The sequence below is a fragment of the Gorilla gorilla genome, chromosome 4, assembly GCF_029281585.2.
Source record: "Gorilla gorilla gorilla isolate KB3781 chromosome 4, NHGRI_mGorGor1-v2.1_pri, whole genome shotgun sequence".
Taxonomy (NCBI): domain Eukaryota; kingdom Metazoa; phylum Chordata; class Mammalia; order Primates; family Hominidae; genus Gorilla; species Gorilla gorilla.
This window is the reverse complement of record NC_073228.2, coordinates 36972039-36992814: the sequence shown is the minus strand read 5'-3', so window position 1 is coordinate 36992814 and position 20776 is coordinate 36972039. Positions and strand designations below refer to the sequence as shown.

Sequence of the window (20776 nt, the reverse complement as noted above, 5' to 3'; positions counted from 1 at the left end):
TTTCTTGGCCGCATAAATGCCTTCTTTTGAGAAGTGTCTGTTCATATCCTTCACCCACTTTTTGATGGGGTTAATAAATTTACATTTTTGATGCAACATAGCTGGAGCACCATTTATCATGATGAAAACTTGTTTTTATTATCTACCTGAAACTCTTTTTTGACAGATGTAAAAGGGTTAAAAATATCTACACTGCAAGTTTGATTTTTTTAGGCTGCAAATCAACATTTTATCATAAGTTTGGACACCCTTTGAGGCAGTACATGCCTGAAGTATGAATTTGGTAGTGTCTCTTGCATGATATGGCCCACTGAAAGCTATTTTAATCAATTGATCGTTGATATTCTTAGAAAGTTCTTATAGTCGATGGGCATTTGTTTTATTACTTAGTTGAATATCCTCCATTTTTTATAAAATACGTTTCCCAGTATTTTTATCATAACTGAAATTACTATCTCAATCTAAAAGTGGTTTTCTTTTTTGTGCAAAAATTCTAGCCATTTTATAGTTACAAATGTTGGACATTTACTTCTGGTGACTAATTTTATTTATTTTTTTACTGCTAATATGAAACTTCTTATCAAATTCACCATTAACTTGCAAAAATAGCTATTAATATTGCTCACTTTATATATATTTCAAAATTTTCTTCTACAGTAAACACACTTTTTGCAAATTGCAATTGCATTGTTCCAGTAATATTACTAGCTAATTTATCTCCATTTTATTCTGCATCAGTAGTATGTCTTCACTTTACATTTAATTTAAATTTAATTTTGTCCATACTTATTTTATGGACAAATTTTTACTAAATACAAAAAATTATTATAGCCTAATAAAAATAAGTATTTTAATTTAATTACTAATATGATTTACCTAGGTATCATTGTAACTCAGGCTGATTGCATAAAATATTCGGATAAGCCTACTGTGTGTACATATTGGTGTGTAAAAAAGGATTTATAATTAATTAATTTTTTGACACTGACCACATCAGTTACGTGTTTATGTATGCTACTCAACTGACTCATGTGCCTGACACAGACATTACAGTTCAACAATAATATCTTAAATGATTCAGTGATTACAGTGAGTTAGAGTTCTACCAAAACAATAAAGTCTTGTTTTGTGAAAAAATAGTTTACATTTCTTGAGTTTTTAAACTTAAATACAAACTAATTATAATTAAATTAAAAATTTGGTTCCTCAGTCAACTAGCTATATTTCAGGTGCTCAGTAGCCACATATAAGTAGTGGCTACTGTGATTGGACAATGCTGGTCTAGAACTCTACATCCTTTCTACTCAGAGTGGTCAGCAACAGGAGAAATATCAGCAATCAGGAACTTAGAAATGCAGTCTTAGGTCTCATCCCAGATCTATAGAATCAGAATCTACACTTAACAAGTCTTCAGGTGATTTGTTTACACCTTAAAATTTGAGAAGCCCTTGTCCAGAAAATAGGCAATGGAGGATTTAACTGGGTAATCATAATAGTAATATACCAAAAAGGTCTATGCAGAAGACACCATGAGGATAAAGTCCACCAGATTTAACAGTGATAAAATGTGCAGTAATAAGGAGAAACAACAGTCAAGTCTTTGTAATTTAGTGACTGAGAGGCTGTAATGATGCAATCAACAAAATAAGATAAATGAGATTGAGGGTAAAGATGTGTGGATTCAGAGTGGTACTTAGTGTATACTTTCCAGTTTAAACAAAAATAATTAAAAATACATGTATACATCTGTGTATACAAACCCACATGCATACATACTGAAACACCATTCATTTCATAAACAAACACCGTAAAAAAACGTAGACTACCCAAAATCAACCCTGAAAGTGTCCAATTTTAAAATATATTGACCATGGATACTCTTCAGCTTTTCTTATGTCCATAGAATGATATTATTTTGTTAAGAGGATTTTGATGATACAGACCTATTGTTAATGAAAGAGTTACTATGCTTTAGTGAAAATACCTTTCCATTTTTCCAAAGATTGATTTCTTTTTTCACAATAAATGAGTCTTTAAAAATTATAAATACAGAGTATGTATAACTCTTCTCTTAAAAATTTTAAAAACTAGAAACTTAAATGGTGTGAAATTTGGCAGTTTCTTTCCTTTCATATCCTTTTGAAGATCTTGACACCAAGTTACTACAGTACTAATGATCATCCCATGTAAATTCCTTAAACACATAGATAACCTAATTATTAAAACAAGCTGCGAAGGGCTCATTTTTCACTGGAAGGATCACCTTCATTGTTTTATTCAATCAGGGATAGCTACCAGAATACCTATTCACTGTTTTGAAAAGAATTGGCTGTACTGTTCTCTAAAACTCAAGTATTTTTTATGAGTTTTTGTGTCTTACAGAATAACCAAGCTTAAGTTTAAAATCATGAGCACAATTTCCCATGAAATTGTTGTTATTTTTTCTTCAAGTTCTAACAACTTTTCACAGGCATGGGCCACTCTTAGCGACTTCCTTTGATCAACAGTTTTCTAAAGCTTACTCTCACACTTAAGTTGTTTTTAAAGTTTCTTTCAGCATAGTATTATGACCTAAGGCAGCAATGAATTGGTGAACAGTCCAAAGCCAAAATATTTAGCTTGTCTGAACCAGTCTTTGCCCTAAAGAAACATGGGATATTAAGCATTTGGCAAATTTTCTGGGTTCAGATAAGCCCAGTTGTAGTTGGCCTCACCTGTGTAAAGGTTGAGTTCAGTTCTTGAGAAGAGCATGAAGTCCTGAGGCAGAAATGTAAGGTCAAATCAACACAGGATTCTCTGTGGACAATTGAGGTTGAACATGAATCAAGTAACAGCTAGTGCAGCTGACATGTGAGCTATCTTAGTTTTCAGATGAAGCAACAAAGGAAACCAAGAACAAATTAAATGTGTCTTTAAAAGGAACAACAATAATAAGTGATTCCTAAAGTACTTTTCACATTTTCACACTTTTAAAGATTGTGTTTCTTTGTGTATTTATTTAAAAAGCAGTAAAGCCTCTAATTTTCAGAATTGATGTGATTTCTCTTATTTTTCTTTAGTGATTAAATTTTTACTAGTTTTTCAGTATAGCACTAGTAGGTGTTTTAAGATGCTATCTCATCTTCAGAGGGAAAAAAAGAAAAATACATATATTTGTCAGTCTTTTCTGTTCTAAAAGCATGCTGTAGTAAAATGTTCCTGTTTCCATTTCAGATAGTCACTGTGGCCTCAGAATGCCAGCTTTTATTTTCTACCAAAAACCCTCTTTACTCAGATCCCTCATGCTATTCTTTTATAGCCACAGCCACATCCTACCTGCTCCCCTAACACCTGGCAAACACTGATCTGTTCTATATCTCCATAATGTTGTCATTTCAAGAATATTGTATAAATGGAATCATACAGTATGTCATCTTTTGGGATTGGTTCTTTTTACTCAGCAATAATTCCCTTGGGATTCGTCTAGATTCTTGTGTGTATCTGTAGGTTGTTCCTTCTTATTGATGAGTGCATTTAAAACTGGTTAAATCTACATAAAGTTGTGGGTTGTATCCATGTCAGTTTCCTAGTTGTGATAGTCTATTACAGTCATGCAAGATGAAACTACTGGGGGAGGTTGGATAAAGAGTACATTCTCCTATACATGCCTGTAATCCCAACACTTTAGGAGGCCAAAGCAGGAGGATTGCTTGAGACCAAGAGGTCAGAATCAGCCTGGGCAACCAATCATGACTCCATCTCTACAATTATCTTAAAAGGCTTTTTTTAAAAAAAATATATACTTTAAGTTCTGGGATACATGTGCAGAACGTGCAGGTTCGTTACATAGGTATACATGTGCCATGGTGGTTTGCTGCACCCATCAATCCATCATCTACATTAGGTATTTCTCCTAATGCTATCCCTCCTCTCACCCCTGACCCCCTGACAGGCCCCAGTGTGTGATGTTCCCCTTTCTGTGTCCATGTGTTCTCATTGTTCAACTCCCACTTATGAGTAAGAACATGCAGTGTTTGGTTTTCTGTTCCTGTGTTAGTTTGCTGAGAATGATAGTTTCCAGCTTCATCCATGTCCCTTCAAAGGACATGCACTCATCCTTTTTTTATGGCTGCATAGTATTACCTGGTGTATATTTGCCACATTTTCTTAATCCAGTCTATCATTGATGGGCATTTGGGTTGATTCCAAGTCTTTGCTATTGTGAATAGTGCTACAATAAACATATGTGTGCATGTGTGCGTGTGTCTTTATAGTAGAATGATTTATAATCCTTTAGGTATATAACCAGTAATGAGATTGCTGGGTCAAATGGTATTTCTGGTTCTAGATCCTTGAGAAATCTCCACACTGTCTTCCACAATGGTTGAACTAATTTACACTCCCACCAACAGTGTATAAGTGTTCCTATTTCTCCACATCCTCTCCAGCATCTGTTGTTTCCTGACTTTTTAATGATTGCCATTCTAACTGGCGTGAGGTGCTATCTCATTGTGGTTTTGATTTGCATTTCTCTAATGACCAATGATGATGAGCTTTGATTGGTGTACCTGGAAGTTGGAAAAGGCTTTTTTAAAAGATTTTTAAAAATCTCTTTGAGAAAAGAAGTTATAAAGCTCTTATAGTGATAGACAGCAATCTGGTTGAAGAAACTTATTAAACAAACTTAGTTGGATTTTTTTTACATTAATTCCTTTTTTGTGATTCAGAAAGTGACTCCTGTATTCTCCACCATTAAACTCTGACCAAGAAACAGCAGTGAGCTTGGAGAAGGAACACCAGCACATAGCTTTTGGACAGCCCAGCTGGCATTCCTGTTTGCGCAGACACCAACCATACCTAGTGATTCATTAGAGGTGAATGTAGCCTTCTAAGCAAGCATTGGCAAACAAAGGTGTCTATTTCAAAATTATCATTTCCAAATAGTTGTTTGTCTTTTTAATTGTAGAAAAGATCTTACCATCTTAATGATTCTAAGAGAAATTTTATTATCCTATTTATAATGTAGAACTCAATTTAGAATCACAGAATTTTCAATGTTGGAAGAATCTGCAATTCTTCATAGGAATCTTCCAGTTCATTTGATTATTACCTATAGTAGGTTGGCCTAGTTAGAACTGATGCTGTTAAAATTCTAGGTTCCATACTATGAGCCACTTATTTTCTGGCTATTTAGGGACCACATGTCATACTTTGGCATCAATTATACTATAAGCTCTATAGTAACTTATAAGGGAGACCTGGTAAGAGAATTTAAGAAGCATTTCTAAATGCGTGCTTTATATGGAGTCATTGTGAATGCTAAACATACAGTTTTACAAGGAGCTCTCAATCTAGTAAGCAAAAATAAAAATAGAGCAAAATCATCACTTTCTAGAAAGCATTTCATAATAGGTGCCCTGTGGCTGGTGAGTTGTTAGAGGCATATCTATATAGAAAAGTAGGCATTACTCCCCATGATTTTCTTTGCTTTACTATAAACAAATACACATCACTAAAATTCCATTATTCAGTTGCTAAGAGAACATCTTTAAGGGTATATTTTAAACATCTACTTAGAAGCTGAACATCTTGCATTTCTTAATGTTAGAGCAATATAAATTAATTTGGCTGACAAACTAGTAAATTTTACCCAAGGAGGAAGTAGTGATAAGGCAGTTAATACTATAAAACTCTTATCTTGACAGTTTACTATGTGAGAAACACTTTCTGTCCCTTACTTCAGTATGGGACTCATGACATTGTGTTAAATGATTTATTCACAAGCTATTTTAGAGTTAAAAACAAGACTTCTCTAGTCATGCCTAATCCCACATAAATAAGTCACTATTTGAAAATATTGCTTTGATTAACCGTCATCCATGTTAGATATCAAAGACTGTCTGTAACCATGGATTTGAAATTAAACTGTGAACTTCATCACAGTTCTTCAGTATTGAAGGCAGCTGATTTCCTGATGTGGTTGCTAGTGGTATTCTGCTACCCCTGCCACATGCCCTTTATCTTGTCTGTGTCCCCTTCCCACCACTGCTTTTTCCTCTTTCCTCCTCTCATATTCTTAGTCGCTGTTTTTCCCCTTTCACTACTGTAATTATAAGATCTCTTTACGTTGTAGTTATTAACCCTATTTCTACCAATTCTGGGGCATATTTCCCTCTGTCTACAAATTGCCTTTCTAATGTTTGTTTGAGATGGAGTCTTGCTCTGTCGCCCAGACTGGAGTGCAGTGGCACAATCTCGGCTACTGCAACTTCCAGCTCCCGGGTTCAAGCAATTCTCCTGCCTCAGCCTCCTGAGTAGCTGGGATTGCAGGCACGCCACCCGCCACCTGCCACCATGCCCGGCTAATTTTTGTACTTTTAGTAGAGACAGGGTTTCACCGTGTTGGTCAGGCTGGTCTCGAACTCGTGACCTTGCGATCCACCCGCCTCCGCCTCCCAAAGTGCTGGGATTACAGTCTAATTTTTTTTGAAGTTTTAAAACATAAGTGTTTTTGTGTTGTCAAACCTTTGTCTTTATGATTTTTCGTTTTTTATAACTTTAAGTTCATTCCTAGTCATATTTCAGATATATATTTACCTAGATCCCTGTAATATCTTTCTTTAATTCATCTAAGAAATTATTTTGTTAGATATATGGTATGAGATGAGGGTCTACACTTTACACTGTTTTTCCAAATAGTTGTCGCAACCACTTTTATTTTGTGTTATCATCATTATCATAGATTAAATTCTTACATAATATAGGGTCTGTATGGGGCTATCTGGTCTTTCTAGTTGCTTTTTCAATCAATATTTATTAGGTAAATGACTGTTTTATCTAACTCCTCTTTGGCCAGTACCAACTATTGCTGCTTTATGAAAGACTTAAATTCTTGGGCCATGTTTCCTCTTGTTTCTTTATTTCTTGTTGTTTCAAAATTTGCTTACCAGTTTTCACTGATTTATTCATCGACATCAACTTAAGAATCTTTTTATTTAGCTCTTGTTATGTCTCGCTTTGAATTTAGAATTCTTGGTCAAATTCCTCCAAAACAAAATTTGATGAAATTTTGATTCCAATTTAATTAAATCTCTAAAGTTTAATGTGGAAGGAATATATTTCTGTTTTAAAGACAGATCTCCCTTAAGTCCCAAATTTCAGATGAACTCTAATGTTTAATACCCCAGAAGTTGCTTTTGAATTGTACCATTTTTCAATGAAAAGAGTTTAATCTGCAATTATGAAAGGAAGTTTCCAATACTATAAATTTTCCCTTTTGTGTAACCAGAATTGGAGAATTAGGAAAGTAGCTTTTTTTTTTTCTATGTCAGTCTTCATTAAACCAGAAAATACATGTTCAGGGCTAAATATATTTTTCAAAGAGGGTTGTAACTAATATTTATATTGTGAACAAGTTTCATATGATAAAATTTATCAATTAGATGTATTTTTATATCTGTCCTTGATTAGGGACTTCTGTTTATAAAGGAGATTGAAAATTGTTTCTTTGATTTTCTTTGATGCTTAGAAGCAGAAATCAATTTTGCACCTTTTGGAGAGTAAGGCAGCTGCAGGTAAAAAAAGTTGAAAGCTCTTGGGAGGGTTAATTAGAGCTAATTATAATCTGATTGACCTGTTTTTATTCCAAAAGCTTAACCAATCTTTCTTTGCAAAATGAGCATGGATTTTACTTTATCATACAAACTAAAGAAAATCTTTGTTTCTTGAAGTTCTAGATATCCATCATTATTACACACTTTATAAATGAGTGTTGCTACCTAAACTGTGGAATCAAGGATTAGGTAAGGTTGAAAAAGACCTTCAAGATTATTTAGTCTTAGAGAACATGCACTGTATTTCTCATGATGGAAAATTGTGGGTTTTGTTGTTTTGTTTTGTTTTGTTTTGTTTTGTTTTGTTTGAGACAGAGTCTCGCTGTGTCACGCAGGCTAGAGTGCAGTGGTGTGATCTCAACTCACTGCAACCTCCACCTCTCAAATTCAAGAGATGCTTCTGCCTCAACCTCCCAAGTAGCCGGGATTACAGGGTCCTGCCACCATACCCATCTGATTTTTGTATTTTTAGTAGACATGAGGTTTCACCATATTAGCTATGCTGATCTCAAATTCCTGACCTCAGGTGATCCACCTGCCTTGGCCTTTCAAAGTGCTGGGATTACAGATGTAAGCCACTGTGCCTGGCCAAAAATTGTAATTTTTAAGGAAATATAAATTAATGTTCATAATTTTAAAATCTTATATTTTTAATGAAAACAAGAAATAAAATTGACAAACAAGTATGATTGTCATTTTTAGCATTGGTATTTTCTTCATTCCACTTAGTCTTATTTGCTTGATAAATACTGTAAAAAGATTTTTTTAATTTTATATAAAAAGAATATAATGCAGCCCGGCATGGTGGCTCACACCTGTAATCCCATCACTTTCGGATGCCGAGGTGGGTGGATGTCTTTAGATCACCTTGAACCTGGGAGGCGGAGGTTGCAGTGAATCAAGATCATGCCACTCCACTCCAGCCTAGGTGACACAGTGAGACTCTAAAAAGGTAATATAATGAAATAATTTGCCTATTATTATATGGTGTTTCTCAAAGCATAGTTTATGATTGTTATTTTAATTGTTAAATAAAATGTAGTTCTAATATTCCCATAAATCTGAACCCTTTTTTGAAGAAATTTCCTATGAAAACTTCTTGCCTAATAAAGTTCCTTAAGGCAGTTTTTGTATATGAAAAATGAAATAGTCATTTTCATGGTTTGTCAACTCAGTTATATCTCATTTTATGTTAAGTAGAGTACCTGCTCATATTAGATAGGGTTTTTACTCTCAGACAGATTGTGTTCTAATTTGGGCAGTCAAGACCCTTTGATTTTAGAAAGTTGGGTAATAAAGCATTTTAATGACAGTTCAAGATAGCAGTTAAGAGTACTAAATACGTGATTAATTACAGACGACAAATCTAAAAGATAAAAAAGGAGAGAAAGATCATTTATATAGAAGTAGAATGGAAAAACAGATAAGGTGAAATCTGAGATAGATTTTGAAGGACAAGTAACAACTAAATGATGGAAAAAGGTGAAAAATATATATACCTAGAGGATTAATGTGACCCAAAGTGTCTTGGAAGTGGAAGAATTTCACCTGGTAAATGTGGTAAGTTAATGTACTTGGATATGGGAATCATGTGAGAGTTAAGTGGACTAAAGCTAGTAAGTAGGTTGATTTGGAATAGGTAGTAGAGAACTTTGAAGAATGAAGAATGAGGATATATTTTATCATGTACCATGTTGTTAGGTTTGTTACCTAAGGTGGCACTTCATCAATATTTTGAGGAAATCAATCTTTCAGAAGTATGCAGAATACAATAAAGAACACAGTAGGCAGGGTGATCACATATGTGATTTTCATAGTACCCAAGCATGAGAGGATAAAGACATAAATCAGTAATACAGTGGTTAGAATGGAAATTAAGCAACGGCTGCAAATTACATTATAAATGAAGACTTCACAGTGCTTAATTACTGGTTAGGTAAGGAGGAGGAGGAGTTGGCTAGATGAGTCATGGAGGGGGAGTGAGGAAAGAGAAAAGAAAGCATATGTCAGAGGTCTGTTAAAAAGTTCTACGAATTCATATTCTCCCCCATACACATTCATGCCTGAGGGGTGAGTTATACCTTCATTTGTCAATATCTGCAAAGCATTTTGGGATTATCCATTGAAAGGTATATTATATATATTTTAACAAATCAGACTCATAAGTTAAGGAAACTAGATATAACTTGCTTTTAAACATTTTAATTCAATAGCCCTTTTCCTGCAGTAACCCTTAATTTTTTTCACAAGCTGTAATAGTACCAAGACCAAGAAGGGCTTTCCAAAGAGTGGATGTAGGAAGCTGATAAGAGAAGTATTCTTTAGGGCTTGGTAGCATAGGTTACATTGCACAAAAACATTATATCTCTTTGCAGTCTCATTTTTCTCCTGTCACCTATTGACATTTTGAAAGATTTACTGATGAACTTAAAAATTGCAGAACTTTTAAATTTAGTGATGTGAATGTGTTAGCCTAATTACAGATGTGCTACTGCAATTAATGCTTTTTCCTTCTACTATAGGGAGCCATTCATTACAACTCATAACTAGAGGAAAGGGCTTTACATGATTGTTGCTAACATTAAAAAATACATGTGCAAATTTTGTTTCCAAACAACTCTCCAAAGTTCAAGAGCTGGTGTTACTAATTGAGTGCCTCAGGAAAACCCTTAATAAATTATTTTGTCTAGCTCTTTGATCACACAGGTGATTATGTATATTTTTTCAAGGTAAGAAAGAGGAAAAGGAAAAAATTGTGCCAAGAACTATTATAGTTTCTTTAATTCTCTTGTGAGAGTAGTTTTGATCTAAGAAAATAGGTGTGATTTTCCATTATAAAAATGAGCAAACTGAGTCTTAGAGAATTACAGAGCCAAAAAATTTTTAAAAATGTAAAATTCTGATCTGAGATTCTAACCTAGTTATGTCCCATTCAAAGCCCATGTTTTTTCATTCTAGATCATGTTACCTTGTGGGGGAAAAGTACTGTATGTGGAAAAACACATAGTATATTTATTGTCCTGTGTGTGAGCTGTTACCGTGCTTTGTCCCAACAAAAGTCCAAAGTATTGGTAGCCTACAAAGATTTTCATTAGTTCAGATTACATTTTCAAAGAAGACTTTGGTCTGCTCTTTAAAGTTTCATTATGTAATCGTGAGGCAGAAAAACCTCATTTTATAAAGGGCCAGTGTGAGTTGAAGACATTTCCTCAGTGTTGCCAAAAAAAAAAAAAAAATAAGCTGGAGATTTTACTTCTTAATTCAGGATTCCCTTCTAGTATGTTTGCTCACACTGCTTAGTATTAAAAAGCATAATGCTTATGTGGATTTTCTGACTTACTACTATATCTTCATTTTTCTTTTATTATCTAACCTTCTAAACTGAATTAAACTCTATCTAGTACATAGTAAATCAGTAAATAGACGACAGCATTTTCCCTGATGGGATTTCAGTCTCATGGTGAGGCACTGGGAAAGTTCTGGCTCAGTTGTTACTGACATAGGAGGCTGTACAGTTATTTATTAGAAGACAGCCTGGGAGGAAAAGAGAAAATGGATTTATGTGATCTTGTATTGCTAAATACGGCACACTGCTGTTATCTTTTCTTTACTGCTTCCTCTAAAAGTCATCATTTCAATGCACTAATCTTTTAAACAGCCATTCAGTGGTAACTGGGCTAGAACTTTGCTAAGGGGTCACATTCACCAACCTGACAGTTATACATTTACAAAAGAAATAGCATGAATTTATTCAGCATCAAAACCTCTGCATCTTTTACCACCCAACTACATTTCACACTGTATTACCATCAGTGCACAATAATGGCTATATAAATTCCATCCAGATTCTTCATTTAATTAACTAGCATTCTTTGAACAAAAATAAAAGTGCTGTTTTTATAGAGGAATAAAAGCTGCATGAAGTGAGTGTGAAGAAGACAAATCATCAAATTAGTTATTCTTCATTGCAGCTATGGAGAATTTTCTGCCCTTCCTCTTTAGAGTCTTTTTTTTTTTTAGCTTGATTGAATGAAAAATGGAGAGTGAAGCAGCCTCAAATATACCTATTGTAATGACCACATCATAAGCTCATCCAGGACTGGGCACTGATAATATTGTCATCTAAAAGTGATTTTTTTAAAACATTTTCTGTAGTTGGCAAGGTAGTACAGCATAGTAGCCAAGAACATGAACTTTATAACTAGACTGCCAAATCTTAGCACTGTCACTTACTAGGTTTGTGATTCTGAGTTAGTTACTTAACTTTCCTGTGCATCAATGTCCTGTCTATAAAATGCAGATAATAATAGGAGGATAATAATAGACATATCCATGGCAGTGTGTGGATTAACTGAGTTGGTGGATGTAAAACATTGAGAATAGTGCTGGCACATAGTTAGCCATTATCTCCTGTATGCACGGCAGCAGTCTGGTGTGAAGTTGATCTAGCTGTGTCACTAGAGACTCTCTTGATCATCTGAATGAAATTGACTGGTGTGGTAGGCTAGGTTAATGTACCTATCTTTTCCAGATATTTCTTTCTAAACGTATTCTTTTATTATAAAACAATTACTTTCAGATACAAGGAAATAAAGTTATTTGAGTCAAGGGCATAGAAGGCAATCGGTTGGCCACATCTCTCCATCTGGCACCCTGCTGCCAGATTTAGCTTTCTAAAGCACTGTTTTCTCATATCATTTTCTGCTCAGAAGCCTTCAAGTCTTCTTCAGACTCAAGCTCCTTTCCCATCATGCCTGCCATTTCTACCAGAGCCTGACTCCCTCCCTTTCCACGACCTTTTTTTATCCATTACTCCCCTATAGCAAGTCTCTACTCCAATCATAATTGATCTAGTATTGTTTCTCAGTGTGCCACATTTCTTCTTGTCTCTCTTCCTTTGTTCACATGGTTCTCTTTTTGTAACATCCTCTTTTCTTCATCCATTTATCTAAGTCATACCTGATGTTCTAAGTTGAGACAGAAAAGGAGAGGTTATCTTTTACCCCTTTGTATTTTTGTCATAAACATGGTTGCTAGATGCAGTGGCTGCTAAATAAATGCTATTGATGAACTACTCTGTTGGCTTTACCTTCAAACTATATTTAGAATCTAACTGCTTCACACCAACTCCACCACTATCACTCTTATTGAAGCTACAGTTAATTTTTGCCCATCTCCTTTTTCTTCTCCCTGCTTCCACCCTTGCCCACCATCTACAGTCTATTCTCAACACAGCAGCAAAAGTAACACTTTTAAAATTTAAGTCAGATCACATCGATTCTCTGCCCAAAACCCTCCAATCATTTCCCATCCTACCCTGAGTAAAACCAAAGTCCTTGCAATGGCCTACAAATTCTCTTAGCCTCTGCCACTTCACTCTACCTCCATCCCTATATTCACTCTTGTTACCATTCTGCCCTCATGTCTTACTACTCCCGTCTTCCTGGACCCTACTACTCCTACCTCTACTACACTGGCTTCCTTGCTGTTCTCTGAAAGACACAAATCACAACTCCATCTCAGGGCCTTCATGCAAACTGTTCGCTCTTCCTAGAAAGCTCCTCCTTGGGAAATCCTGACTCCATTCCTCCTGCAGGTCTCTGGTCAGTTATCTTTTCAATGAGACATTTACCTCTCATCCCTGATTTACTGTCTATCTCCCCAAACTTAGAATGTAAATTCCAAGGAGCAAGAGGGAAGGCTTTTTGTCTATATTGTTTAGTGTCTACCCCCAGTACCTGAAACAGAACCTGACACATAATAAATACTTAATAAATCATTATTGAATGTATGAATGAAAAACTGACCCTTAAGAATATGCCAGCATTCCTAACCCTCCCAGCACTTCAAATGTATTTAGGCTCAAACAAAAGCAAATGTCCCTTAACAGCTCTGAAAAAATTAAAATAGCCATAGTTTAATATTAGTCGTGGCAATTGGAGCAGAAAGTTCTATCGCAGAGAAAAGAGATTTCTGCATCAAGTAAAGAAAAAGGAATGGTTTACAGTATAAGAAGTGCCATATTAAATTATATTGGTGTCCTGGGGGACTGTCTTTGACCCAGTACCAAGGTACATTTTTTTTCCCTCCAAGTACATTTTGATAGAGCAAGTGGTTTTGGCTACCCTATCCTCTTCCTAAGGTGGAAGGTATACCTGTATGGGTTTTTTTTGTTTGTTTTTTTTCATTTAGAGGCAGAGTAAAACAGTAGAAAGACAGCATTAATGTTGCAGTCAGGCAGACCTAGTTTCAGATTCTGGCACTGCTGTGTGTTCTTGAACAGGTCATATAACTTCTCTGAGTCTGTTTGCTTATGTATGAAATGTTTTTTAGTAATGTCTTTCTCTCAATATTGTTTTAAAGATTAAGTGAGAAAAGACACGTGATGCACCTGAGACATAACATGTGTTTAATAAATGTCTTGTGAGCCTTGCATTCAACAACACGATTATGTACTTTGCTACTAAATGCTACCTTTTGGCTTAAACCAAAAGGGAGAAGTAGTAGATAGATTGACGTCCATGAGATAACTTTAGCCCCTGGAGCTTGGTCCATGGAGAAGCCCCATAACACTACTACAAATCTCTCAGCAGCATCTGATGACCCTACAAGAGCCTTTTTAGAACATGAGTCCTACTACGTACTTGAGTTTTGTTGTAGCCTACTCTTTTTATCTTTTGAGCCCTTTCTTATTCTTCTGTTTTCCATTTTCAACTATCTTCTGCTTCCTTTATTTTCAAAATGTTACACTAGGTATATGAAGTCAAGAGATTCCATACTGAAATCAACAAAGGAAAAAGTAAGATCAGGCAACTACCTCACATAATAAGATAACATAACTATTAATTTTCAAATTGATAAATAAATAATATATGTATATTGACTTTTTGGAATTATAACTTCCAGAGCAAGGAAAATATTTTGTATAAACCTCGGAACTATTTCTTATGTATTTTTTAAATGACATTAATTTTGAAATCTTTAGGAAGCCAAAGCTGTAGTTGAAGAAACAAGAGCCCTGCGTAGTCGGATTCATCTTGCTGAAGCTGCTCAGAGACAGGCACATGGAATGGAAATGGACTATGAAGAAGTGATCCGTCTGTTAGAGGCCAAGATTACAGAGCTAAAGGCTCAGCTTGCTGATTATTCTGACCAAAATAAAGTAAGCAAAGCAGTCATCTCTTTCAGTTACCATGGTTTCCTTGCCGTTGTCATGTATCCTGTTTTCATTTTCTTTTCATCTGCACTTCTAAACTAGGTCAGTGTTTGTCTTCTATTATTCAATGATAGGATGCTGTGTCCTGATGGGGATAATGTAAAGGTCTTGAGCCTTCCTTTATCCAGATGGCTTTGGGATGGAAAAGCATGTGCCCCAAATTTATTTAGGTCATTGGTCAAAATTGTTCAGTTCAGGTATTAAGTCATGGAACTCTTTAACATTTAATTGATTACATTGGTTTTTTTCTTTTGTTTCTAAACCTGCTAATTTGTTTTATGGGAATGGGAGCAGGGGAGTCTAGGAATGGGTTTGCTCTTTGATTAGAGCATTCAAGGAAGTATAAAAGTGAAGGAATGTTTGCCTAAGGCCTAGATAATTAATGGGAAGAAACTGAGTTTGAATTTTTTTTAATGTAAGGTGTACTAAAATAGTTTCCAATAGATGATTTTCCAGTTTCAATAGCAAAATACTGAATGCTTTTCAGAAGGCAGTGCGAACTTTTTGTTGTTGTTGACACAGAGGTTCACTCTTGTCGCCCAGGCTGGAGTGCAATGGCATGATCTCAGCTCTCTGCAACCTCCGCCTCCCAGGTTCAAGTGATTCTCCTGCCTCAGCCTCCCAAGTAGCTGCGGTTACAGACACCTGCCACCACACCCAGCTAATTTTTTGTATTTTTGTAGAGACAGGGTTTCACCATCTTGGCCAGGCTGGTCTTGACCTCCTGACCTCAGGTGATCCACCAGTCTCGGCCTTCCAAAGTGCTGGGATTACAGGCATGAGCCACCACGCCTGGACAGTGCAAACTTTTTTATGCAATTTTTTTTTACATAATACATACTGTATTCAGTGAAGAGGCTTCAAAAATCTATAATAGTCATATATTTTTACTTCACTGAATTAAGGTAGAAAATCGAGTAAATCGAAATAAATATTCATACATTTGTTCACTTATAAACATAATTGGTTATGTATATCTCTAATCCAATCAGTTTCTAAGAGAACATAAAGCAAATCTGAATAATTTATGACTATTTATTTAAACATTAAAAAGTTAAATACTTTAAATATAGCATGTGAAAATGAAACTAGTGTTACAAATGCAAAATACCAAAGAAAATTTGAAATCTGTTAAAAGTCACTAAACTATTTCTCACATTATTCACTTAAACCAATTCTACAAGAAAGCTGAAGTTCCCATCACCCTTTGATAATACCACAAGGTGAAGAGGAAAACATATAGTTTACAAAGCAGCAATATTTAGGAATATTACATATTTGTTATTTGTGACCTAGTTTTTACATTCTGAAAGTAGATATGTGATAATGTTATGTAACTTTAGCCTGAGTATGAAAATATTTTGAGATTTATCACAATATCAAAAGTACTACTTATTATGGTTACTTTTGAAGTGAAAAATCAAGAGTGTTTAATATTTTATTTTTAAATGATATAACTTTCAAGAAAGTTCACATGAAATTATTCATTGTTTTTTGTTTCTTTTTTAAGGTTGGGTTATTTGTAATCTCTCTTCCAGCTCTTAACTGAGAAACATTTTTGTCCTAAGTTGCCTGGTAATATAATTAATTCAGTTTTTCTCTCTTTAATCATAATCGGGTTCTCATGCCATTTCTCTTAACAAGACTCTAAGCCAGTAACCTGTCTCTGAAAACAGTCTTTAAAGAGTCTCTTTAAAGAGCTATTAATATGAGCATCTCAACATTCAACATTTTCTAAACCCAATATCAGTGGAAAAAAAGAAGGAAACCTTTTTTTTTAATCATGAGATTGCTTAAAGAGACATTGACCAAGATGTTACAGAATTAAAATTCAAGTGTCTATTTGTAAGATAACAGATTCTTTTTGTAACAGTACATTTATTTTTCATTATAATTTTTTCTTTATGTTATTTATTTATTTATTTACCTTTTGGAGTTTTTATTCACCTTCAACATAAGAAATAAAACATTACTAGTACCTTTGAAGACCCACAGTGTTTCTCTCCAATTGCATCTCCCACCCTTTCCCTCAGAGATAATCACTTTCTTGGATTTATTCTTAACCATTTTCTTGAAAACTTTACTACTTGTGTATATATTCCTTAACAATATGTTGTTTAGTTTTACCTGTTTATCAACTTTATATAAATAGGAATATACTCTATGTATCATTCTGACCTGCTTTTCTTCACTCGACATTTTGTTTTTGCATTTCATCTATTTGAAGTTTTTAGCTAGTTCGTGTCTTCTTATTGTTTCTTGTACTCTGTTGTGTGGATATACTACGTGTAATTATCCATTCTGCATTTGATGGACAGTCCAATTGTTTCTGTTCTCTTCTGTTATAAATGGTGCTAAAAACATTTTAGTGCATGTATCCTGCTCCACATGTGTAATAGTTACCTGCTAGGAGTAGAATTGCTAAGTTGAATAATTGTAAGTTTGGTTTTACTAGGTAATGCCTACTTGTGCTTGAAAGTGTTTGAACTAATTTGTACTCCCACCAGTAATGAATAAGAATTATTGTTTACCCCGCATACTTGCTGACCCTTTGTTTTATTTTAATTTTATTAATCTGGTAGTTGTAATAAGTGTTACATCATTACAGTTTAATTTGAATTTCCCTGGTTACTAATGGCTTTGAGACAGTGATGTGCTGGGACCAATTGACACTAGCTCATGAGAGCTGATTGCATGCATCTCTTCTCAACTCCATGTACAGTGATATCAGGTTGGTAGCTTGAAATCAGCTATAATGGGGTTATTTCTACCCATAAATGTTATAAACCAAGGTTTCCTCCTCCCTGGTAGCCAGTTGAGCATATATTTATCTCTTTATTAGGCATTTGTGTTTCTCTGTGAAATGCTTCTTCATATCTTTTGACCCTTTTTCTGTGGATTAGTTGTCTTTTTCATGTAGATGTATAGTGATTCTTCTGGTTACTAATCCTTTGTTAAATTACATGTTATAAAAATCTTCTTCCAAATTTCTGGCTTGCCTTTTCACTCCGTGGTAAAATGGACACAAATCCAATCATCCCTCCTGACTTAATTTCCATTTTTGTCAGTATTTTAGTTCTTTCTTTACTTTTAAGACCACAAATTAGACATTGATTATTTGTTTTGTGTGGTCAGCATTTGCTTAATAGACTCCATGTTTACCATTTTCTGTTGAACATTCTTACATCTCAGACCTTCTCACTTGGTTTCTTTCTTCATGAGTACATATTTTAGAAATTCATGTAGTGAGGATCTGATGATAATAAGCTCTCCCCATTTTATTTGTCTGAAGAACATCTTTATTCAACTCTTGTTCTTGAAATACATTTTTGCTACATTTAAAATGTTAAGTTGGCATTTAATATCTTTCACTTTTTATTTCGTGTTTGTGATGTCAGCTGTCAATCTGTCATTTGTTTGCAATCTGTTTCCTTCTATATGATTTTAAGATATCTTTGGCTTCAATGTTCAGCAGTTTGACTATGATGAATCATGTGTGAACTTACTTTAGTGTGTACTATTTGGGATTCATTGAGCTTCCCGATTCGAAGAGCAATGTCTTCTGCCATTTCTGGAAATCGCTAAGCTATTATCCTGAGCGATTTCTCTTTCATTCTTTGTATTTGTTCTTGTGTAATTCAGATTGGATGTATGCTATAGCTTCTTCTGGCTGTTTTCTCTTTACCTTTTCTCCCCACTTATATTTCAATTTTTGTCTTTCTGTTCCATTATGAGAAGTTTCTTTACCTCTGTTGTCAAGTTCACCCATTCTCTTTATAATTGTATCTAACTGGATGTCAAATCTATAAATAAAGTTTCTAATTTAGTTATGTTACATTTTTATTTTTGAGATGTATTTTTTATGTTATCTGGATCTATTTCAATAGTTTCTTGTGTATTATACTTTCAATTCCCTCTTATTTTTAAAAACATATTAAACATAATTGCCTTATATTTTGTATCTGCTCACTTAAATATCTGCTGTCTTTATAGATCTGATACTGTACTTTATTTCCTTCAGTTAGCTTTCATTCATAGAGCTTATTTTCTCATATGTTTAGTGATTTTTGTTTGTGTCTGTGAGGTCATGTTCTATCAATGCATTATAAGTGGGAATTCTTTGAGCTCTGAGTTTTAGAAATATCTCTCCAGAGTTTTGGGTTTGCTTCTGCTAGCCTGGGACCAATTTAAAGTAAAATTTCAGCATATGGCTTTTTAGGCCACACAGATAATGTAAATTCTGGCCCCAAACCTGTGTGAATGGGGACTTTTGGTTAGGAATTATTCAGGAGAAACTTTTTTACTCAAGTCACCTGAGCCAACATCAAAACACTGTTTACCTCTGTGAAGTTTACTTCTTCCTAGTTCACCCATTGAGGTTCTTCTGTTTTCCATTTGTGACTGTTGAAACCCCAAACTGTAGGCCACCAGGGATCAGCATATACCCTCCGAGCAAATAATGCTTCAGTGCTCTCTTACCCCAGTGGGTTCACTTGGCATTGCTGTTGCATGTCTCCATGGAATTCCTTTACTTCCTTGCTAGCTTTGTCTTACATCGTGTGTGTGTGTGTGTGTGTGTGTGTGTGTGTGTGTGTGTGTGTGTGTGTATCCAGCATTTTTAGTTATGTTAAATTAGTAGAGGTTTCTGTCAGCATCTGGTAAGACACATTGCAAAAACAAAACAAAACAAAACCATAAACTAATTTAAATGTATTTTACTATAAGAATCAATAAACTCATATACAACTTATCTCATAAAACTTGCAGTATCTCTGTGCAAATTAACTTTTAAATATGCAGTTAGTTACATGCCCCCCAAAATCAAAACATATGTACAGTAAGAGAAAAAGATAATTTGGTAATATTGAATATTAGTTCATAAAAACTGAAAATAGGGACCAGTAATGTAAAACTGAAGAAATGTGTAAATGCTCCTTTTGATATCTCTGTGCAGGAAAGTGTTCAGGATTTAAAAAAGAGAATCATGGTACTCGACTGCCAATTACGAAAATCAGAAATGGCTCGAAAAACTTTTGAGGCATCCACTGAAAAGCTTCTTCATTTTGTAGAGGTAAGTTTTTCTGTTCTATTACATTCATCTTTAAAAAATATATAGGCAACTGGCATATAGATAAATATTACTGTATTTGGTACCTAGTGAAACATTCTCTATTCTCAAAGCAGCAATGCTGGCTTATGGTCAGATTTAGAACTGCATACATGATGAAAAGACTGGCTAACATTTTATAGACTGTTTAGAGAAATAATTGAGACAAGGTGATGTGATTCCAAGTATATACTATTTTAATGAATACTTTACCAAAAATCCTGATAATGCATAAACATTATTTGATAACTACTTACCTTATAAAGAAATGTTTTCATAGCTGTTATATTTCTGAGTAAAATTGCATGTTAGTTCAATTGTTTCCACCACCCCCCCCCCCATAATAGAAGCATCAGTTTAATCCGTGGACAGAGGAGGTTATAAATATTAATGAAGAAAATATATTTTTTAAAAAACTGTCAAACTGATATATCTCCTTCACCATCTTGTTTGTTGCTAGGCTATTCAAGAAGTATTTTCTGATAATTCTACTCCTTTATCAAATTTAAGGTAAGAAAATTTAAGTGCTTTTTGCAGAATATGGGTAGTGATTAAATTCTTCATCTGGTCATTGTGACTCAAATACTAAAAATCTCTTAAGTAGTCCTAAGGTGCTACATAACTCCCATTGGATGCCATCATATGGAAATAGATGCAAGGACATATTGTTTTGGGTCCCATCTCTGTTAAAGAAATTCCTGGAGGTATTTAGTCAATCATTGTAACCTTGTAATCTAAAATTATGGTAGAAACCACCTATCCTGTCTTTATCAAAAATTCTATAAAGATGAGATTAACTTAAAATTCTGTGATTGTCTTGCGTACGAATCAAAGTTACTGGTCACAGGTTCACTACTAAAG

At 34.5% G+C, this 20776-nt stretch overlaps 1 protein-coding gene across 8 annotated transcripts in view; it reads left to right on the top strand.

The window, feature by feature from the left end:
- STXBP4 (syntaxin binding protein 4) overlaps positions 1-20776 on the top strand; it is a 280286-nt gene that overhangs the window by 92295 nt on the left and 167215 nt on the right. For all 8 annotated transcript variants that reach the window (XM_055388705.2, XM_063706252.1, XM_063706254.1 and 5 more), the window contains 3 exons: positions 14578-14754; positions 19763-19879; positions 20376-20425. In XM_055388705.2, coding sequence (XP_055244680.2) covers positions 14578-14754; positions 19763-19879; positions 20376-20425 — 344 coding nt within the window. The remainder of the gene's footprint in view (positions 1-14577; positions 14755-19762; positions 19880-20375; positions 20426-20776) is intronic.